The sequence below is a fragment of the Somniosus microcephalus genome, chromosome 11 (genome assembly GCF_052327205.1).
Source record: "Somniosus microcephalus isolate GS21.2 chromosome 11, FLI_Smic_1.0, whole genome shotgun sequence".
Taxonomy (NCBI): Eukaryota; Metazoa; Chordata; class Chondrichthyes; order Squaliformes; family Somniosidae; genus Somniosus; species Somniosus microcephalus.
Genome location: NC_140997.1, coordinates 177898002 through 177922079, shown reverse-complemented (window position 1 = coordinate 177922079; position 24078 = coordinate 177898002). Strand labels below are relative to the sequence as shown.

General features: G+C 41.7%; 1 protein-coding gene and 1 non-coding gene across 3 annotated transcripts in view; both read right to left on the bottom strand.

Moving 5' to 3' along the window:
* Nucleotides 1-446: 446 nt before the first annotated feature.
* Nucleotides 447-24078, bottom strand: part of tmf1 (TATA element modulatory factor 1) — a 52815-nt gene continuing 29183 nt past the window's right edge. The window contains exons 12-17 of one of the 2 annotated variants that reach the window (XM_086001469.1): nt 16783-16852; nt 16608-16700; nt 16288-16407; nt 13424-13576; nt 6669-6794; nt 447-2882 (exon numbers count right to left, since the gene is read on the bottom strand). In XM_086001469.1, coding sequence (XP_085857595.1) covers nt 2739-2882; nt 6669-6794; nt 13424-13576; nt 16288-16407; nt 16608-16700; nt 16783-16852 — 706 coding nt within the window. In that variant the 3' untranslated portion in view covers nt 447-2738. The remainder of the gene's footprint in view (nt 2883-6668; nt 6795-13423; nt 13577-16287; nt 16408-16607; nt 16701-16782; nt 16853-24078) is intronic. The other variant, XM_086001470.1, reaches the window with a different exon arrangement.
* Nucleotides 7230-7370, bottom strand: LOC147111025 (U4 spliceosomal RNA). Its single transcript, XR_015080130.1, has one exon. It is a non-coding gene; the product is annotated as a U4 spliceosomal RNA (small nuclear RNA).

Here is a 24078-nt window from a genome sequence, read left to right as displayed (position 1 = left end):
TGCTCTTGCAGAGTGCCGGCACGGGCTCTACTGGTCGAATGGCCTCCTTCTGTGCTGTAACCATTCTATGGTTCAGAGCCTAATTAGCCATATTTCATACCTCACCTGCGCAAGTGGAAGTTGGCCAAGCATTAAACCATAATTTTCGCTCGGAATCATTATTACACATATTACTATACCATAGGTAGCAATTGTGTACGTGAACTACAGACAGAATTGACATACATATGCTCTCTCTGTATCCTGTAAGTTGATGGCACCATTATTCAAGGATCATATGATCTAACACCAGTCCAGCTGGTTATCATCATAGGAAAACTTATTATGGACATATTAAACCAGGAACTTGAGGAAAATCTTTATGAAAAGGTCAGTGGAGGAAGTTTAAAAAAAAACTTTTGAAAAGCAATACAAATGCGAGAGGAAACACATACAAGAAATGGTCATTGTAAATAAAAATTGTTATGTGATTTATTCAATACCATCAATGATAAGGACATGAGAAATTGAAATTATGTGATACAGCAATATGATGTGGTTGGAGGAAAACATTTCACTGTCCTACTAACACCAAATATTCAGCAAAATAAATTGTACATACCAGCAAAGCAGGAAAATTACCAAATCACTTGAATCTACAGAAATAAAACCCTTCCCAAGTAACAGGATGGTTATCCTTTTAAATACTTCAGTTCCTAACTAACTCAAAATATACATGCTGTAATTTCTACCATACAACACCTTTCGAATGTCTATTTGGTGACATTTCAATGCTGAATATTGTAAACTACAAGGGAAATGGCCAAATATTTCTATGTTAACAGTATTTAACAATACCCTAGGAATAAATCAAAAATAAAATGTACTCAACATTTGTAGTTTTGTACATTTGGTAATTTTGCAGCAGAAAATTGCTACCGTAGTCATCTGAAACTTAAAATAGAAACGTATTCATATTGGGTCATCCATAGTACAGTAGTAGTAAATACTGTATCACCAAACATTCTGTCATTCATAATTGAACATTGCAAACACATATCTATGAGATAAATATACAAGTCAGTTGAACTGAAGTCAAAAATTATATCAAGATATGAACATAACATTGATAGTTCCCATTGCACAAGTCATATACATTGAGCTCCTTCATAATAAGCAAATAGTGGAAATCCCCCAAATTTTGCAGGTTCAATCTTCCTGAAGTTCAGACACTTGCTCTTTAGCATTTCACCAATGCACAATAACTAGAAAGAATTCCAGGATCAGATCAGAACACTGATGCTCTACTAATCCTACCAATCAGTAAAATGAATGTTCTTTAGAGCCAATCAACTTTGATATCAGACAATAAATGTGTTAGCACTTTGCTGTGCATAGATGCTGAAGGGTGGAACGTTGGTTTTGCCCATGATTTCCTTACATGGTCGCAGTTTTGGTGTTTGATAGGTACCAATTTGAGGCTAAATATTTCACAACGAGGAATGAGGAGGAAAACAAATGGAGCAAATTACCTGTCTTGCATCACATTCTGTCATAGCAGCTGGATCATAACAGCATTGACAGAAACCAGGAACAGGTTGCCTGCTTGCCTGACTTACTGGTCAGGAAATATGCATAGTGACAATAAAGTTACATTTATTTTGTACCCATTTTTAAAACTATATTAATAAGAACAAACTTATCCTCTTTAGGTTCCAGCCTGGAGGAAGACATGTAGCTGATGATTTTTCAGGTAATACACCAAATGAAAAATCAAAAGTTCATCCGTACCATAATCATAGTAAAAGACAGCAAATCAGTTAAGATACTTTATTAACCCAAGTCCCATCAGTGTTACACAAAGTAAATTATTTACATTTTAAATTTACAGTTGGAAAGTATAATAGCACAGATTATGGATTCAAGTTATAGAAAATTAGTTTAAATAAAGCATTTTTAACTTACTTTCAATGCACAGAATATAGCACCAAGAAAGATCTATTAATGTTATTATGTGCTTGTCGTACACAGAAGATGCCACTATTAGTCTTTTTCAAATTGTGTACTGAAATAAGTGCAACTATTAGCAAAAGTAGACCAATATGCAAGTTCTTCTTTTAGCCAATTATTAACAGCAAGGCAGCATCTTGTATTGTTATAAACTGCATTTTGTTTAAATGCCCATACTGAGTAATTCTGAAATCTTTGCATTTAGAGTTTATAAAGAGTGAATAAAATGCAACATACTTCAGTCTGAACTTCTTTCCAATTTACTTCTGTAAAGCAATTATCAGAGTGCCATGCAGTGTATGGGTATTTGATTTACTGAAACACTTTAGTTCTCTAGCAGACAATGTTCTGTGCAACTTAAAAGCTACTACTTTTGAGTTTGACAACAAAATTGGTCCATCTTGTATTCAGAAATACAGTTCTGCCCAGAAGACTGCATTTTTCAGAAAGTTAGATTTTCATCCTAAGGGTCAACTGTAAACCCATAATATTGCACCTGAATTCTACACTTCATACTATGTACTTCTATTACACCATCAGTAATTTTTTCAACACCGATAGATTATCATACTGTACAGTTTTTCCTCTAAGGCAACAACAGATGATTAACAAAAAGCACTAAAGAATACAGTATATATTTACAATCATACATTCACGCTTTATGCCAAATATTTGTCAGCAGTATTGCATTTCACATTAAGGGAAACTTGAAAAAAATTGAAGTGCCAAGTTTACTAAAATAAAGCAAATCAGGTGAGCCTCTGCTTTAATAATTCATCTATCTGGGTCTTGTACATGTTTTTTACATCTTCCAAGTCCAGTCGCAGTTCCTCGGCTTCCTCCGCCTTTTCACCATACATCTGCAGGATGGTGTTGTAGCGCTGATCAATATCCTGAAAAGCAAATTATATTAGCTTGGTCAGAAACTAGCATAATCTCAGTACAAGCACATTTATTCTGAATTTTACAACTTTTGTTTCTTTCAAAAAATCATAACAAAAATGTGTCTGTCTAGGCAAAATTTTATATCAACAGTTTTAAAATCATCCAGCATGCAACAGAACCCTAGTCATAACCCAAGTTGACCAAAAAGTACATTTTGTAGGCTACATGGCAATGTCATGTAACTATGTATAAAACACAACTTCAGAGTACTACAATTCTGAAATACTTGTATTTAAAATGAATACTCACAGCTAAATGTACATTATACAATTTCTACAATTTTCAGTAGTTCTGTGAAAGTCTATTAGCTATCTCATCAAAGTAGTTAATGTTCACAAAATATTACGGTGCCCACAATCATGGCAGCAGCCAAAGGAGAAGGTAAATGGGGGCCAATAAGTACTTTAAATATAAAAAGTTACAAAATAACTCTCCTACTTTGGTAGAAAACATCTGTAGGTTATTCATTTGTTCTTCCATAGTGGAAGACCCAACAGTTTTTGCTCTGTAGATTCAACAGGAGGAATTTAGCTGATACCAGCAAATGGCTTCATGGAACATGCTGATCAGAATCCTGTCCTGTTCTGGATGTGAATGGATGCAAGCCAGGAATCTTATGCAACAGTCACGTTCTGCAATTTTCTGGCTTGAATGGGAATGGACAAGATCACAAGATAAATACAAATGGGGGAGGCCATTTGGCTCCTCTTAGTTCACCATCCACAAAGAACTACATTGCAGCATCCAATTGTTTCATAAATAGTTCCAGGATTTTTACCTCCAGTACTTCCTCCGAAAATCCATTCCATATCTTATCTTTCAAAAGGGAGTTGGATAAGTATCCGAAGGGGAAAAAAAATGCACGGCTATGGGGAAAGGGCAGGGGAGTGGGACTAGCCGAGAGTCGGCACAGGCCTGACAGGCCGAATGGCCTTCTTCCGTGCTGTAACCATTCTATGATTCTGTGAGAAAGCAGCTAAAAAGGCTTACGGGATCCTGGGCTTCATAAATAGTGGTATAGAGTACAAAAAAGTGTGGAAATTATGATGAACCTGTATAAAACACTGGTTCGGCCCCAACTAGAGTAGTGTGTCCAATTCTGGGCACCACACTTTAGAAAGGATGTGAAGGCCTTAGAGAGGGTGCAGAAAAGATTTACGAGAATGATTCCAGGAATGAGGGACTTCAGTTATGTTGATAGACTGGAGAAGCTAAGGTTGTTCTCCTTGCAGCAGAGAAGATTGAGAGGAGATTTGATAAAAGTGTTCAAAATCATGAGGGATTTGGACAGGGTAGATAGAGAGAAATTGTTCCCATTAGCGGAATGGTCGAGAACCAGAGGACACAGATTTAAGGTGATTGGCAAAAGAACCAAAGGGGACATAAGAAAAAACTTTTTTACACAGTGAGTGGTTAAGATCTGGAATTCACTGCCTGAAAGGGTGGTGGAGGCAGACTCAATCTTATCTTTCAAAAGGGAGTTGGATACGTATCTGAAGGAAAAAAAATTGTAGGGCTACAGGGAAAGGGCGGGGGAGTGGGACTAGCTGAGAGCCAGCATGGGCTTGATGGGCCAAATGGCCTTCCATGATCAGCCATGATCTCATTAAATGGTGGAACAGGCTCGAGGGGCCAAATGACCTACTCCTGCTCCTATCTTCTATGTTTCTTCCGCGCTGTAACCATTCTATGATTTATTGATCACTCTTTATATGAAGAATAATTATCTGATATTGGTCCCAAATTTGTCTTCTACTAGTTTAAACCTGTGTCATTTTGCCTGACTTCTCACAATTTAGTTTGAAGTAATTTTCTGGATTGACATTTTTCATACTATTTTACTATCTTATATACCTCACTTGATCACTTCTCAGGTTCCTCCTTTCAAGACTGTAAAGTCCAGGATTCTGCCATCTTTCTGCTTAAGTCAGACCTCTAACACTGAGGATCAACTTTGTTGCTCTTCTCTGCACTACCTCCAGTGTTTGAATGTCTCCCCTGTGTCTCGGCAGCCAAACCTAGACACAGTACTCAAGGCATGGTCTGACCAGAGCGCTATACAATTTGATCATGACTTCTTTTGACATGTACTCTACCATTTTGGATATATAGTTCAGCATTCTATTAGTTTTGTTGATTGCTGCTCTACAGTGGTTGGCCATGCTGAGTGTTGAGTCAACTAAGATTCCCATTTCTCTTTCAACTTCATCCCTAGTTATTTCAACACCATTCATGAAGTATGTATGTTGCTCATTTTTCTTTCTACATGTGCAGTACTTTATACTTGTCTGCATTAAATTATTTGTTCTTGTAGGAATGTCTAGTTCCTATCAAAAGACTGAGGTCCACTCAGGCGATCAAATAAACGAGGTTGAATGAAAACTAACAGAGTTTAACGGATAATTACAGGAGAACATCGAATATAGGTCTAGTCAGTTCGGAGGCTCCACGAGGACTGCTTGGGCGGTCCCGTGGCTGACGTCATGACGTCATCACGTTTTTCCTGCCGGTGGGGGATCACGTGATGAACGGCGTGACGTCATCGCGTTTACCCACGCTATTAAAGTGATCACGCTCTGTACATGTAAACAGTGAAAACAAAGATACAGACTCAGGCTGTAGCTAACATATTATTAAAGGGAATTATATACAATTGATCAGAGTCCCTTAGTGGCTCCGCCACATTCTAATCATTTTTTGTAACTTCTGAGCTGCCTTCTCTGAATCCACTGCCCCTTGTAGTTTGATAGTGAAAATTTGGCCAATTTGCAGTGAGTTTCTGAATCCAAGTCATTGACATAAATTAGAAACAGACATGGGTCTTGATACTGCTACCTGGGGCATCCTATTCAGCACTTCTCCCTTCACTCCCCAACATAACTCCTCTAACAATTATCCTTTGTTTTCTACCCTTCAGCCAATTTCTTATCCATTCCCAAGATATGCCCTGAATCCCCACAATTTTGAGCTTAATTAATGGCTTTTAATCTATGAGTAGTTCTGTAAGGAATCATTCCAACATGTAAGCGTTCAACTGCAGACTGTGATGATATGAACTGGTAGGAACCAGAGGGTAAAATAAACTCAAATTTAAAATATATCTTTAAAAAAGATACATACACCTAGATTTTGGGGTGGAGGGTAGAAGAAATAATACTTGAATACTCTTACCTTCTTCTTTTAAGTGCACAGCATGAATCAAGTACAAATTTCAAAGAAGAAGCCTCACTGTAAAGTTAGTGGCTCAGGTTTGTCCCTCTGCAAATTATTTTTCTTTCTTTTGCCGATGATGTCCTCCTTCTATCCCATTTCCCTCTATTGTGCCAAAGGAATTGAGTCCTTGCTGGGATACATTCCAGGGTTCCAGGCGCCCTGCAGTATCTCACCCAGGTAATTAATATTCATGAGTGAACCGTGGCAGTGAGAATCAGAAAGCTTTTCAGAGATTGCACCACAGAAAAGTCTGACACTGTATTCACCCAAGGTCCACACACATGCACTTCCACATTAGGTCCCTGCAGTGACCAGGGGTGGGAATTCACAAGAGTTTTCCTTATCACATTCCAGAAGCATGAAACCAGTTGCACTCCACCACCATGAAAGAGATATGCTAATTCAGTAGAGGCGAGTGAAGGAACTCAAGACCTTCTAAACTGTATGACTCAGCAACTCACTGAATACAATACAGGTGCTATTACAACTTTTTTTTTATGCAATAAATAAATAGTACGCACCCTAAGCTGTACACGTAACTTGGGAATTTCATTTACTTTCTCTTCTAGTTCATCATTCTGTGTAGTTAAATTGACAAGTTCCTCAGCCATGATAGCTCGAGTCTTTTCGAGGCTGGAGATTTCAAGCTGCAAAAGAAGATAAAAGACTAATTTAATTTATTTGTAAATTTCTTACTTGGGGACAAAAATGATCAAAACAGATTACTTTAATTATAAAATTTGGCTTTTGCAGTCTACAAAACAAGAGATGCAAGTGTCTCTCTTGCTCACTCTCAACAGATCAGTTTCTTTAGCCAATTGAAAAAGTGGGGTTAATTTTTTTAAAAATTGGACCACAGAACAACAGAAATTACCGGTAAATAAAATTGAATCCTCATTAAACCTCAGAGACAACGATACTGCCACTGCGCAATACAAGACCAGAAAAACAGAGCAACTCTGAAAGGCAAATGCAGTGGCTAAAGCATATGGAACACCATGAAATACTGAAATACAGCTCCACCTAAAGAAGCAGAAAATGTGGAGTGTACTTTTTCAACTGTCTTTAAAAGTGGAAAACCGTCTCCGCAGAGACAATCAAAAATTGCCAATGCTGACTATATTTCAAGTCATCACAGCAGGGTATTGGGAAAAGTTTTCAAAAAGCAATAATCGAACCTCGGTTAAACCTCATTGACAACGATACTGCCACTGCGCAAAGCTAAATGGATTCTGCCTGACGAGCCAGTGTATCTCACCTTGATTCCCTTCACACTGATAGTGAGTTAGCTTAAATCATTTCAAAAGAACTTTTTGTGCTTTAATCAGGATTCAAACCATTACCCTAAGTTAAATCAACAAAGAAAAGCAATTTGGCGGCAAAATGTTGAAAGAGAAGCCAAAGCATTCTGGGATGCAAATATACGGAGTGCTGTCATTGAGCACTATCAAATAGAATGCACGCATAATATTGGCATATAAATACCTAGTGCGGCTCAGCATGGAAAGATCTGTTTTTTTGGCAATTGAAAAGCAGGGTTTAATTCAAGAATAATTTTGGAGCAAAATCTACAAGAAATAATCTATTGAAAAAACTGCAATGCAAAAAACCAAGGTAAATTTTGCAAAGACCAGTCAAAGCCAGTTTTCATTTTTAACATTGCTGAAACTCAGGAAAACAAGCAAGAGATTTAAAAAACAGTAGTCAAAGTAACTGACAACCCAGAACCAGGTGCACAGATCAGGGGCACTACTTTTATGGGGCTCACCATGAACGTCTCACTAGATACTTAGTTCATCTTACAAGAACAAGTCCAAGAAGCTATTCTCATTCTTGTGGTTCCAGACACATACTTTCCACTATGAAGATGCAGTGATAGAAATTTTTGGTGTTTCCGGAGAGAGGAAGAGTTGTAATCATGCTTTTGGTGCGCGACTTGAGTAAACCTTTGGTTAACGATCTTTAGCCTAGAAATTCAGTGGGCTGCGCCACCAGTTAGCGCCTAAAGAGGGCGCTCAGTGGCTTTAGCGCCACTGGCCACGCCTCCCGCGATATTTAGCTGGGGCGCTAATGGTGGCGTTAGCCTGTTGCGCTGCGCCGCCACCGATGACGTCATCGGTGTGCGCAGCGCCCCGCTACCGCCCCGATCGCGATATTTGGCAGCGACCGCCTCTGTAACGCCGCTCGCTAATCGCGCCCGGTTCACGGGGCCTACCTGTGTTGGCAGTGGCGCAAATTAAGGTGGAGGTGCGGGACGGCCGTTTTTTTCAGCGGCAGCCTGCCAGCACCTCCGTCCCCGGCCTCCTGTTCTCCCCCCGCGGCATTGCCGGCTGTTTTCCGAGAGCCCGGCACTTCTCCTCGGTGCCGGGCTCTTTTGCCGGCACTCGCGATCGCTCATTGCGCTGGTGCAGGCCCCTCCCCCTTAAGAATGGGAGGAAGGCCTGCAGTACCGCAGCGCGCCGTGCCGCAGCGCTACACGCTGCGGCATGTTGCGATGCGATATTCAGTTTCAGCGCCCTAAGAGGGACGCGGAGCGCCTCAAGCCTCGCCCCGTGTCCCTCTTGGGGCGCTCAAGCTGAATTTCCGGCGATCGCTGCTGCTCCGATCGCAGCGCAAAATCTGGCGCCCAGGCGAGCTTGGCGCCCCGTTTGCGGCTCCACCCAATTTCTCCCCCTTTGTCTTCAAGGCACTGTCGCTGAGCTTAATGCATCAGTATATTCTGGGCATTCCTAACTGGGAATGAAAGAGCATTGCCAGAATACCCTTTCAGTCTCTACAACCTCTTCAATATGGCTTTTCTCTCTCTGGTTCCCCAAACCAATAAGCTTCTTTCTTTCCCGCTATCTCTTCAAAAGGGACACTTTTTCTACCCTGGCTGTTGTTGTGCATCTCTTGCTGACCCTTCAACAGACTTTCTTCCTCCACTACCCACCTCCTGCCTTTTCAACAGGGTCAACTCTCCCTGGCCCCAACAAATTCTCTCCATCTCTCAAAGCACAAAACAGTTGATCCCTCAATTGTTTATGCAGTCAAAATGTTGTTGCAGTTTGAAGTAACCTGATGTCTGACATAACGTCACTTGTGTGAATCGAGTGTTGGTAACGTGAAGCCATCTTAGTTGTCAAACATCGTCTTCATATACATTGTTAATTTTGGTCCCTTTTCCCCTCTCCACCCTCTGCTTTCTGAACAGAGTTTTTATGTTGGTGAAATTTGACGAATAACAGAACACCAAATTCAGATGAATCTTGCAGCACAGAAATACAGTGCTGAACATACTGTTCCATCTCCTGTTGTCTGTCCCACATGCTGAGTTAGAGTCAAGAGAGTGCAAGAGTCACAGGGGGAAAAATTGGGTATCGCCCATGTTGGGGCATTAATATTGGCCGGGCGCAAATTTTAGCACCCAGCGCTAATTATCACCTCCGACTGCAAAATTCGTCTCGATCACCCCTGGAGGTGATTTGAGCGCTAAATTAGGCGCTACACACCTCTGTTAACGCGCAAACGTCAGGAAGTGAGGCGCTACCTCAGAACACCACTGAAGCTCAGGCGATGCCAGTTACCATGGAAGCCAGACACACTGGCGCCGTCCAGTTCTTAAACAGGAGGGGCCATCTTGCTGGCTAGCCACACCCTGCTCATTGCAGCCTTGTATCTTAGCCTGGAGAGACCTCAAAAGCAATTGTGTTGGAAGCACTAATGGATAGGCCCAGGGAAAGAGATCAGCGCTTAGGAACCTCAAAAGTGGTGCTGAGGGCCAAAACTCTTTAGACAGCGTTAAAACCAAAAATTTTGCCGACAAGAAAAGGCAGGAAGCGCCCGCCTTTAAATTGTGCTCAACCCAGCCCCTTTCTGACTTGAAAACGTTCCTCTCTACCTGTCGTTCCTAGCTACAGGCGCTAAGGCTGGGGGCACGACTCAATATCCAGTCCGGAGCGCTACACACTCGACTGATGTCACGATCTGTGGGCGCAGGAGATCGAGGCGGTAGTGTTTAGCGCCGCCACAAAACGACTGGTCAATTTTGCGTGCGGCGCTAAAATCGCCGCACTCAGGCGGTAAGTTCCTAGCGCCCCCCGGAGGGGCTAACGGGAGGCACTAACCAACCGAATTTTTCCCCCACATAGTCATAGGGCTGCATTTTGACAGCCCTGGGGAGGTGGGACTGCCGGGAAAATGGCACAATTTGGGGGCGGGTGCCATCTTGCCAGGAGGCAGGTAGCCGTCCCGCGCCAGGTCCCGTCTCATTGGAGGCGGGAAGGAATTACAGCCACTTAACTGCCTGTTAACAGGTAGTTTACAAGCAGATAAGAGGATTATCTCCATTTTGCCCACACAAGTGAGGGCTTCCCAAAGGCTCCGAAACCCACCAGGGTCAGCGAGGCGAGTAGTGGGTCTGCGGGGGTCAGAGGGGGACAAAAGTGCGCTGTGAAGGTAAGTGATGGGTGCAAGTGCGGAGAGGTGAGTATCTGAGGTAAGTGGAAACTGTTAAAAAAAAGTGTATTTACCTTTGTTTCTTCCTGCAGGCTTCAATCGGTGGGTATGCGGAGAGTCTCGCACCTCCGCGGTAGAGATGACAGATGGCCGTTGCATTCTCCAATGCAACAACCATCTAATTTCTGCAAAAGAAAGAGGTTTGATGAGGTCTTAAATTCAAGAACTCATCAAACTACAGAGAATGTCAGTGTCTGACAGCTGCACAGAGCTATCAAACGATGACAATTCATCTGTCAAAGATGAAACGTCATACGTTGACGATCTCTGTAACTGGTTTTCCCTTAATTGGCCTGCTAAGCCCGCTGGGCGAGTTTAACAAGGTCAATCAAGGGAAAATTGTGTGGGTTGGCCAGACGTTGATGGAGGCGGGACTGAAACCTGACAAGTGGGAATCCCACCTCCAAAAGCTCCCCATTGGTAAAATCAAGCTCCAACATCATAACGGCACAGAAGGAGGCCAGTCGGCCCATCGAGTCCGTGTCGGCTCTCTGTAGGGCAATCCAGTCAGTCCCATTCCCCCGTTCTATCCACGTAGCCTTGCAAGTTTATTTCCTTCAAGTATCTATCCAGTCTCCCCTTGAAAACATTGAGTGTCTCCGCTTCCACCACTTCCGTCGGCAGCGAGTTCCAGGTCACCACTCGCTGCGTAATAAAGTTTTTCATCACGTCCCCCCTGTATCTCTTGCCCAAAACTTTAAATCTGTGTCCCCTAGTCCTTGTACCATCAACTAGTGGGAACAGCCTTTCCCCATCTAGCCTATCCAAACCCGTCATAATCTTGTACACCTCTATCAAATCACCCCTTAACCTCCTTTGCTCTAATGAAAACAAATCCAGCTTCTCCAACCTGTCCTTGTAACGAAGATCCCCAACCCCAGAACCATTCTGGTAAATCTCCTCTGCACCCTCTCAGGGGCCTTCACATCCTTCCTAAAGTGTGGTGACCAGAACTGGGTGCAATATTCTAGTTGTGGCCTAACCAGCGCTTTATAAATGTTCAGCATATCTTCTCTACTTTTGTACTCAATACCTCTATTTATGAAGCCCAAGATCCCATATGCTTTGCTAACCACTCTCTCAATATGTCCTGCCACCTTCAGGGACCTATGCACATTAACTCCCAGGTCCCTCAGTCCCTGCACACTCTTCAAAAATGTGCCATTAACTGTATATTGCCTCTCCCTGTTCCTTCTGCCAAAATGCATCACCTCACTTCTCTGTATTAAATTCCATTTGCCACTTGTTTGCCCATTCTGCTAGCCTTTCTATGTCCTGTTGCAGTTGACTGGTATCATCCTCACTATTTGCAACACCCCCAAGTTTGGTGTCATTGGCAAACTTAGAAATTCTACTCTGTATTCCAGGTCATTTATATATATCAAAAAAAGCAGTGGCCCCAGCACTGACCCTTGGGGAACACCACTGTCTACCATCCTCCAGTCTGAAAAACAGCCATTTACCACAACTTGCTGTTTTCTGTCTTTAAGCCAATTCCTTATCCAAGCTGCCACTGACCCACCTATTCCATGAGCCTCAATTTTGTTAACCGGCCTTTTATGTGGCATTTTGTCAAACGCCTTCCTAAAATCCATGTAGACAACATCCATTGCATTCCCTTCATCAATCCTCCCTGTTACTTCATCAAAAAATTCAATTAGATTAGTCAAACACGATCTGCCTTTTAAAAATCCGTGTTGGCTCTCCTTAATTAACTTAAACCTCTCCAAGTGCCCGTTAATTTTTTCCTTGATTATTGTTTCTAAAACGTTACCCACCACTGATGTTAAACTGGCCAGCCTGTAGTTACTAGGATTGTCCTTACACCCGTTCTTGAACAATGGTATCACATTTGCCACTTTTCAATCCTCAGGCACCTCCCCCGCATCTAGGGAAGATTGGAAAATTATGGCAAGCCCTTCCGCTATCTCCTCCCCCAATTCCCTTAGTAACCTGGGATGCAAGCCATCTAGACCAGGCGACTTATCCACTTTAAGCAAATCCAGCCTTTCTAGTACATCCTGTCTATCAATTTTCACCCCTTCCATTGCTTCTACCTTTTCCACTTCTACTGATATTTTGTCAGCATCCACCTCCTTAGTAAACACCGATACAAAGTACTCATTGAGTATTCTAGCCTTGCCCTTTGCCTCTAAGCATATATCACCTTCTTTATCTCTAATAGGCCCCACCCCACCTCTTACTACCCGCTTACTGTTTACATGCCGGTAGAAGATTTTTGGGTTCCCTTTTATGTTAACCGTCATTCTACTCTCATATTCTCTCTTTGCCAATCTTATTTTCATCTTCACTTCCCCACTCAACTTATTGTATTTGGTCTGGTTCTCCCTTGAAGAATTCACCTGACATGCATCATACACCCTCTTTTTTTGTTTCATCATCTTCTTTATTTCCCTCGTCAACCAAGGAGCCCTTGCTTTGGTTCCCTTACCCTTCCCTCTTGTTGGAATGTACCTAGCCTGTACTTGGAACACCTCCTCTTTAAATATCACCCATTGTTCCGTTACAGTTTTTCCTGTCAGTCTTTGGTTCCATTTTACCCTGGCTAGATCCTTTTGCATCCCATTGAAGTTAGCCCTATTCCAGTTTAGAAGTTCCACTCTAGGTTGTTCCTTGCTCCTCTCCATTGCTAATGATGTATCAAAGTAAAATTCAACATAGATTTTGCGAGAGCGCAGTCAAAATGTTCCAAATTTAGATGCAATAGTCTATTAACCACTTTATTTCTTCCTGCATTAATCACTTTACAGATACCCACCTGCAACTGTGCAATTTCTCCTTCTCTTTGCTTTAGCTGAGACTGTAGATTTTCAAAGATGCTTGATCCTGCTCCCATTCTAAGGACTTCATATAAGTTGTTACCACTAGCTGACGTAGTCATTGGTGCAAACGAATGCTCAAATAAGTCATCCTGTAAAATGTACGTGACAAGTTACTATTCAAATTCTTTGTTAAGTGTTGTTACTCGATTAGGTTTTCAGCAGAGACTGTATTCTATGATAGTTCAGTATCAAAACATTTTGATTTGTACTTACTTCTAATTCATTGTTGTTCAAAGAATGGATTTTTGAACGGTCTATTTTTTGGGCACTTTTACACTAAAAGTTTAAAGTAGGCATTTATAAATGGATCTTATATATTCAAGAAACATGTTACTTACACCCTTTATTCATTGTGGAGTTATATCATCCCTCACTCTATTCTCAACTAAAATTAAAATGCAGCTCAAAATGCTTTTTTGCTCTTTCTTTAGCAATGCTCTCCTTTCCTTCCGTCATTCTGTCATTACTTAATTCCATTTTCCTTTCACTATTTCTCCTTTCTTTTGGTTTCTTTTCTCTTCCACTTTGTTGCTTTCATGTAGACACTATGCCTGAGAATCTCTCAGATTAATTCCCAAAATTGCTCGACAGCCCACTGAAGCAATAGAAATGGACCTAAAGCTCCAGGCCACCTGAATGGCTCCAGAAGATGTTTAATGCTGGTAATGCCCACCCTGCCGACGAGAGCATTTGACAACCCCATGAGAGACATAGCATGCTGACCAGAAGCTTCCCTCTGTCTCCCTGTTGAGAGGATTTACTGGCCCTGGATGAGGCAGAGTTCAAAAGAGAGGGCAACCCCTCTCACCAGAGAGAGATTATTTTCCCTCAGCTAAAGAAAAAGTGGTCCTAAGGCAACCATCTACTTTAAGAATGGAACAGACAGCCACAAGAATGTCGGGATGCTGGCACCTCATTGCCGATGAGAGGGTTGGAAGGGAAGCCTGAAGTATCCCCGGCTGGACTCCCCCAATCCACCATCCATTTACACGGAGCTTGATGCCCCCCTCCAACTAAATGAGAATGCCGGGCCCCCTTCTCTGCTGAGGTACTTTGCTGGCCCTCCTAACCACCCCCATACTTAGAGTTCGCCAGCATTTCCCACTTCCCGACCCTGCTTGGATATTTTGACAGCCTCTTCCCTCAGCCACCACACCTCCTGAAAGAGTTTGTTGGTGCCGAGGTACATCGGAACAGGAGTAGGCCATTCAGCCCCTCGAGCCTGTTCCGCCATTCAATTAGATCATGGCTGATCTGTATCCTAACCCCATTTACCCCCCCAGCTCCATATCCCTTAATACCCTTAGCTAGCAAAAATCTATCGATTTCAGATTTAATTTTAAAATAATTAATTAAACTAGCTACTGTTTCTTGAGGAAAACAATTCCACACTTCTACCACCCTTTGTGCGAAGAAGTATTTCTTAACTTCTCTCCTGAATGGCCTGGCTCTGATTTTAAGGTTATGTCCCCTTGTCCTCGACTCCCCCATCAGCAGGTAAAGTTTCTCTCTATTTACCCTATCAATTCCTTTCAAAATCCTAAAAAACCTCAATCAAATCACAGTTAAATGTGTCAGCTGTGGCTCAGTTGGTAGCACCCTCGCCTCTGAGTCAGAAGGTTGTAGGTTCAAGTCCCACTCCATGGACTTGGAACACATAAAGCTAGACTGACACTCCAGTGCAGTGCTGAGGGAGTGCTGCACTGTTGGAGGTGCCGTCTTTCGAATGAGACGTTAAACCCAGGCCCTGTCTGCTCTCTCAGGTGGACGTAAAAGATCCCATGGCACTCTTTCGAAGAAGAGCAGGGTAGTTATCCCTGGTGTCCTGGCCAATATTTATCCCTCAACCAACATAACAAAAACAGATTATCAGGTCATTATCACATTGCTGTTTGTGGGACCTTGCTGTGCGCAAATTGGCTGCCGTGTTTCCCACATTACAACAGTGACTCCACTTCAAAAGTACTTAATTGACTGTAAAGCGCTTTGAGATGTCTGGTGATCGTGAAAGGCGCTATATAAATGCAAGTCTTTTTTTCTTTTCTTGGAGCCCTGGTAACATTCTGGTGAATCTGCGCTCACTCCTTCCAGGGTCAATATATCCTTTCTAAGGTGCTGTGCCCAGAACTGTACACAGTACTTAAGGTGTAGTCTAACCAGGGTTTTGGAAAGCTGTAGCAAAACTTCTTCCACTTTATATTCTAGCCCTCTAGTTATAAAGGCTAACATTCCATTAGCCTTTTTGGTTATTTTTTGTACCTGACCACTACATTATAGTGATCTGTGTACATGGACCCCTTAATCTCTTTGGACCAGCACTGTTCCTAGCTTTTCATCATGTAAAAAATACATAGATCTATCCTTTTTTGGTCCAAAATGGATGACCTCACAATTACCTGCAAGGAAATCCATCTGCCAAAGTTTTGCCCACTCACTTAATCTCTCAACATCTCTTTGTAATTTTATGCTCCCGCCCACACTACTTAGTATACCACCTATCAGTATGTCATCAGAAAACTTGGATATATGGCTCTCTATTGTGTTATCTAAGTCATTAATAAATATAGTGAATAGTTGAGGTCCTAGCACAGATCCTTGTGGGACACCACGAGTCACCTCCTTCTAATTTGAGTACATATCCATTATATCTACTCTCTGTCTTCTACTGCCTAACCAGGCCAGTAATTTGCCTTCAATTCCAGGTAGCTTCTCCTCTTTGCTCCCCTGTCCCCTTCCCAGTCACTTATCACTCCTGACCTACCTCCCACAAGAACATTGCTGTAACATCACATATTCCTACCTGTGAATGAATGGAGGCCTGCAAGGATGCCATCTCAGCACCGCTGACAGAACTGGATCGAGAGAGTGTTGGAGTGCTTGACACTGGCTCCAGCGTCTGATTAGTAAACAACTTCCGCTCCTTTGGAAGAAACATACAACTAGTGAAACTGCAATAAAATACACATAAAACGTGAAAAACATTGAAATTCATATAAGGTCCAAGCACTTCTAATTCATGTCAATAAGTGCAATACCAAGTAAATTCACAGCATCCAATTATCGATTAGATATACCAAATGTTCATTCTGATCGGGAATTAAAAAGGGTTCAGTTAAATACCTTCTCTTTTAATGCGTCTTGTGCAAGAATTGCTTTTTTTCTTTCCTGGTCAACTTTCAACTTCTCCATTTCCAACTGATTAGTCAAGATGGTCTAATATGAGAAAATATCATGAAAAGGATTGAGAGACTCTGATCCAGCTAACTAATCAAACTGATTGCAGTTTTGTTGTTACCTTTTCTTTCTTGGCTTCTTCAAGGGCCTTAGTGTATTCGGTCTTCAGATTGTCAAACACCACATGATGCCTGAAATTAACAAGCACATATTTTCTAGCAATGCTAAGTATACATGTGAATATCTAGTGAAATAAAGCATTGTCTATTTAGACTTTATATCTGTGCAAAATCTTTAATTTTCTAATTTGGAACCATATCTATCTATATCTTTCTTTATGTCTCATTAAAGATCTTACACCTGCAAGCACTTCCTGTCTACAAAACCTGACTTCCTGTTGTCACATTTTTGTATCAACTTTTTATAATTTCCTATGTCCACATTTATAATGGAGTTTGCCTGTGCAAATTCATCACCCTGTAATTATACAATCTGACAATCAGGTAGCATTTCCCCATCACTCAAAATGATTTCTGAAAAACTTTGATCCATGTCCAAAATCATCATCTTCTTAGGCAGTCCCTCGGAACCGAGGATGACTTGCTTCCACATTAAAAATGAGTTCGCAGGTGGCTGATGAGTCCAATGTGGGACCTACAGTCTCTGTCACATGTGGGGCAGGCGGTGGTTGAAGGGGCGGGTGGGTGGGGTGCTTGGGTTCACGTGCGCTCCTTGCGCTGCCTGCACTTGGCTTCCACTTGCTCCCGGCGAAGAGACTCGAGGTGTTCGGCGCCTTCCCAGATGCTTCTCCTCCACTTTGTGCGGTCTTGGGCCAGGGATTCCCTGGTGTCGGTGGGGATGTTACACTTTTTTAAGGAGGCTTTGAGGGTGTCCTTGAAGTGCTTCCTCTGCCCACCTGGGGCTCTCTTACCGTGCCGGAGTGCCGAGTAGAGCGCTTGTTTTGGGAGTCTCGTATCAGGCATGCGGACAATGTGACCCGTCCATCGGAGCTGATCGAGTGAGGTCAAAGCTTCGATGCTGGGGATGTTGGCCTGAGCAAGAACACTGACGTTGGTGCGCCTATCCTGCCAATGGATTTGCAGGATCTTGCGGAAGCAGTGTTGGTGGTACCTCTCCAGTGCTTTGAGGTGCCTGCTGTACACGGTCCATGTCTCTGAGGCATACAGCAGGGCGGGTATCACTGCTGCTCTGTAGACCATGAGTTTAGTGCCGGGTTTGAGGTCCTGGTCTTCAAACACTCTCTTTCTCAGGCGACCGAAGGCTGCACTGGCACACTGAAGGCGGTGTTGGACTTCGTCGTTGACGTGTGCCCTTGTTGACAGTAGGCTCCCGAGCTATGGAAAGTGGTCCATGTTGTCCAAGGCCTTGTCGTGGATTTTGATAATCGGGGGGCAGTACTGTGTGGCAGGGGCAGGTTGGTAGAGGACCTTTGTCTTACGGATGTTTAGTGTAAGGCCCATGCTCTTGTACGCTTCGGTGAAGGTATTGACGATGGTTTGGAGTTCGACCTCCGAGTGAGCGCAGACGCAAGCGTCGTCTGCATACTGTAATTCGACGACAGAGGATGGGACGACCTTGGATCTGGACTGGAGGCGATGGAGGTTGAACAGTTTCTCGTTTGTTCTGTAAATTAGCTCCACTCCAGTGGGGAGCTTACTGAGGGTGAGATGGAGCACTGCAGCAAGAAACTTTGATCCATGTCCAAAATAAGGGTTAAAACAAAAGTTAAATAAACAAATGTTGCTTATCTCACAACAACATATTTGAATGTATCTGCTAGATTGACGTTTGTGCCTTTTAATGCCTACATTAAAGATTTTACTTCAAGATCTCAGCCTCTCACAAAACCTGGGCTCGGACTTATTATTTTTGTCCAGAGTCCTGATGACATGAGCTGAATTTAGATTGTGCAATCTGACCACAGTCAGTGTACCTAATTTCTCAAGATGCTAAGTCAGCAGTACTGAAGGAATATTTTTCTTATAATTCTAGCAATTTCATAGAATCATAGAATGGTTACAGCACAGAAGGAGGTCATTTGGCCCGTCAAGCCCGTGCCGGCTCACTGCAAGAGCACTTCAGCTAGTCCCACTCCACCACCCTTTCCCCGTAGCCCTGTAAATACTTATCCAATTCCCTTTTGAAAGCCACATTTGAATCTGCCTCCACCACCCTCTCAGGCAGTGCATTCCAGATCCTAACCACTCGCTGCGTAAAAAAGTTTTTCCTCATGTCGCCTTTGGTTCTTCTGCCAATCACCTTAAATCTGTGTCCTCTGGTTCTCGGCCCTTCCGCCAATGGAAACAGTTTCTCTCTATCTACTCTGTCTGGACCCCTCATGATTTTGAACACCTCTATCAAATCTCCTCTCAAACTTCTCTGCTCCAAGGAGAACAACCAAAGCTTCTCCAGTCTATCCACGTAACTGAAATCCCTCATCGCTGGAATCATTCTTGTAAATCTTTTCTGCACCCTCTCTAAGGCCTTCACATCCTTCCTAAAGTGCGGTGCCCAGAATTGGACACAATACACCAGTTGAGGCTGAACCAGTGTTTTATAAAGGTTCATCATAACTTCCTTGCTTTTGTACTCTATGCCTCTATTTATGAAGCCCAGGATCCAATATGCTTTTTTAACCACTTTCTCAAACTGCCCTGCCATCTTCAACGATTTATGCACATATACCCCCAGGTCTCTCTGTTCATACACCCCCTTTAGAATTGTACCCTTTAATTTATATTGCCTCTCCTCGTTCTTCCTACTAAAATGTATCACTTCGCTCTTTTCTGCGTTAAATTTCATCTGGCTCATGTCCGCCCATTCCACCAGCCTGTCTATGTCCTCTTGAAGTCTATCACTATCCTCCTCACTGTTCACTATACTTCCAAGTTTTGTGCCATCTGCAAATTTTGAAATTGTACCCCGTACACCCAAGTCCAAGTCATTTCTTCTCAGTTAGAACGTAAATTTCAAAAGCTTCATCGGGTAAAATTTAATTGAGTAATTTTCTATTTTTTTTTCTAAAGTGGATGCAAGTGTTTGAGAGAGTGAACTGATAGCTTACTGATTAAGCTGAGAAGAGAGAGAAAGCAATACAGTGAGAAAGCATGTCCGTCTTCAAGTTAATTCATTTTTAAAAAAACATTTGAACTCTGAAGCCAACTAATTATCTCCACTATGTTTTGTTGACTTATTGCTAACATCTGTGAGAAACAAAGACATGGACAGACAAGTGATTTTCCTCACTTTAATTTTTTTCAAAGGTTGAATTTTTGAAGCAAACAGATAAGAAGGAAGTAGAAAGGGCAAAGGGAGAAGGGAAACAGGTTTTTGGCGTAGGTAATTTGGCTTTTCGCCACCCACCTTTGGGGAGAAAGTGGCAGTGGATGGAGGAGTAAGGGTGAGATGAGTCAGAAGGGATGAAGTAGTGTCACTGAGGGCCATATTTTACCCGCAAACCCCACTCAAATGCATCCTGCAGCTATTGTTGTTTCTTTTCCCCAACACAGTGAGCTATGCCACTCACCACCTCCCACCTAAAAGAAAAAAAATGAAAAAAGCAGAAGCGGACAGAAAGAGCAACACAAAGACAGCAGAGACAGGTAAGAAAGTGACCAAATTCTCCGACTTACTGTACACAACGCCAAAGTAGATGGATTAGTAATATATTAAACATCTTACGTCTGCATTCACTTCCTGACAAATTTTTCCATGAAATTTTTATGTCCACATTCATTGAAGGTAACTGTCTATAAAAACCGGTCATGTTGTGCTTATACCCTCCTGCCAGTGGTGGTGCTATAGTGCCTAATTTTTGCATTTTCCAGCTCCTCAGCCTGTACTGCACGGATGGGCTTCAATTTAATGCCTCATCCAAAAGATGACACCTCCAACGATGTAGCACTCTTTTAGTATCAGCCTAGACTGGAGTATCAAAGCTTTTGTCTTCATGACCACATAGGTGAATTACCAGGGAGCCTTGGGGACTACATGTGGAAGTTTAAGTCTATGTTCCTATTATTTTACATACCTTTTATGTTGCAGATCTTGACATTCTGATTTAGGGTTTATCTACCACTGAGATAACACTAAAAGCAGCCATTCCAAACTTCTAGGCCCACAAAATTCAAATAGGGCAAACTAGTGAATAAGCAATACAAGTACAAAGGGACTGGGTTGTGAAGATTGAATTTCCCTGGGATTGGGGATTTTATTCCGTTGAAAAGCCACAGGTTGGCCTCCCCTATGTTAAATGCTTAAGTCCTAGAGTGTAGAAACTTTATATTCACCATTAGGAAAACATCATTTTGAATGTATAAATTAATATTTTTTGTTGTAAAACATGCATTACCCGGAGTAAAACAGTCAGAAGTACATCATACATCAACCAAAAACACATCATATTAGAGCCAAGTGTTCAGCATGTATAATCTCTAGAGATTATTGGAAACATCTCTAAGGATCAGTTCCCATGTTCCATATCAAATATTTAAAATGATCCTGGAAAGAAAGGGTTATGTATTATTGAAGCTTTTCTGCACTTTGAAGAGACATGGGAATGTATGAATTACTAAGGAGATCCAACAGATGGCACTGTACTGTGTAAAACAGAGGCTGTTTATTCAAGACTAACCTAAAGGGGTCAGTAATGAGATGCAAGTTTGTCCAATATTGTATAAACCCATATACATCATTTTTGTTTCATATACATCACTTAATAATGCAATTATGAAATAACAATGATCAGGAGTGGAACTCTTGTCAATTTTAGTCCATCTAACCCGAGGAGATTGAGGCCAATTTAAGTGCCCCAACGCCACCCAGTTGCGATCAGCTAATTCAACATAGATCAAAACTGAGATCTGTATGATGTATAATTCAGCTACTCATTGGATAAACTCTCAGCCATTGGGGAGCAACAAAAGAACTTCCATCAAAATCATTCTCTAAAAGTCACTGCCTAGTAATTTGGAAAGTGAGTAACTTTCACATGTTTCTAAAAAGTGTGGTCTGGCAACCTTCAAACTAAAATATTTACACATTATTCGTAATCCTTACCAGTACTATTTCCCTATGAGATATCCTGTTTTAAAAGGCTTCCTTCCTCAACCACCTTCACCACTGCTCCTTTCCTTTCTTTGCCTTATAAACTGACTCACTCATGACTTAATCATTCAATAGTTACTCCTCCTTACTTATTGAAAATGGAGTTGTGCTTCACTGCTATACCCTCTCTGTATTTTTAAAAAAATGAATCAATGTTAAAGGTAGAATGTAATTCTGACTTAATTATTGCCATGGACTCATAAGAGTCCTTTAGTAGCCCTGATGTCATATCATGTGGTATTTGATATTGCTACTGGTGTGACACAAATGTCACAAGAACTCAAGGCATATTCAACAATGATTCATCTTTATACCATTAAGGATAGCACGTTTTGGATGTACAATAAATATCATGATAGACAACATGAAGAGTGCTGTGCTAAATATATACTAGATTCCAGAAACATGGCTTGGTAGTTTACATCTTTCATAAAAAGTGCAACTCAGAAATTAGACATGGCTATCTCTTTTAGGAGCTCACTACAAATGCTCACTGTTAGATGTGTCAAAGGCCATGAATATTGGAGGGGTGGTGGGTTGCATACTAGAGACATACAGGAAACTCTTTTTTATCCGGCACCAACGGGACCGGCGTGTTGCCGGTTGATCAAAAAGTCCGGATTACAGAGAGGTATAGTTACCAAGGTACGAGAGCCCCGTACATGGCCACAGGTGCAGGAGCCCCGGTTACACGGCACTTGTGCAGGAGTCCCGGTTACACGGCCACAGATCCAGGAGTCCCTGTTGCACGGCCACAGGTGCAGGAACCCCAGTTACACGGCCACAGATCCAGGAACCCCGGTTACACGGCCACTAATATATAGTAAAACTTACCTGAACCTACTCCTGCATTTTGCCGGTTAACAGAGATTTCCGGATATTTTAGGTGCCGGTTAAAAGAGTTTCCTGTACTTGTAAGTTGCACTGTGTATGCTTCACAAATCAAATGCTGTCCCTTTCTTGGTGTCCCTTGTCCCAAACTTGGTTCAGTTTGAGAAACTATTTCTGGGATGGGGGGAAAAATGGGACGAGAATGCATATCCTTTATTAGGCCAAATTACTGTTGATAGCTCTTGTGGAAAATATGACCACAATAAAACTTACAGCTTAAGGCAAGCCCCACAATCCAATTTATATGCTATTCAGTATTCTGCAATACATATTCTAAGATGGACAGAATCCTACTCCCATTAATGGCAGATTATATGGATATATCTATATCTCTCTAACTATACACCTATTTTTTTTTAATTAGTATACAGGATCCCACTTTATAGCAATTCTTGTGCTTAGGTCCATGGCACAGGGATTAAACAAATAACATTTTAATAAAGTTCTTCTCAAAACTAGGAATTTTTCTAATAAATACAATATTTTAATGAAACTCTTAAATAAATCCAGAAATTTTCCCCAAAATGTTACCCAATAGTAGATAGCCAAGTATTTAATAACATTGGGGTTATTGCAGCCACAATATAGAAAGCAGCCTAGTTTTCCTTGTATTTTATCTTATCCTCAACATAAAAGGGGTAAGTAAAAATGTATTAATGGGACATTTATTAAACTTATTAAAATTGCTGCACATTAATTCTTAAGCGTGGAATGACATCTAGCAGTGCATATACATAGATCTTTAAAACTGGAAGCACAGGTAGAAAAGACTGTAAAAGGCAAATTGAATTCTGCATTATATATTCAGAAGCATTGACTATAACAGCAAATGATGCTGAATTTGTACAAGACTTTGGTTACACCACTGTTGGAGTATTACATGGCTTCTGGGCACCCCATTACGGAATGAATTTTCAAGCCTTTTAAAGGGTACAATGAAGATTAATTAGAATGATGCCGGGAGCAAGAGGTTATAGTTATGAGGGCTAATTCAGTGATCCACACTCCCAGTGGGGAGCTGCACTCACAGGGAGCACAGCTTCCCCACTAAGAGCATCGAATTAACCCAATGAAAAAAAGACTTGAAAAACTGGGGCTTTTTTTTCCCCAGTGGAAGAGACAGTGATTTTCAAAATGATGAATGTTTTTGGGTAATAGTGAAAAACTGTTTACACTGATTTGTGATATTGGTAACAAGGGGTCCATCACTAAAAGGGGAAGTTAGAAAAACTTTTTTGAAAGGATTATTAGAACATGGAATGCCTTACCAAAATTGCTACTAAGGCCAAGACCATCACATTATTTAAAAGGAAATCATTTGAAATATTAAAGGATTCCATTTGATGGCTCCAGGTTAGATTGACAAATGGCCTCTTTCTATGTCGTAATTTCTACAATT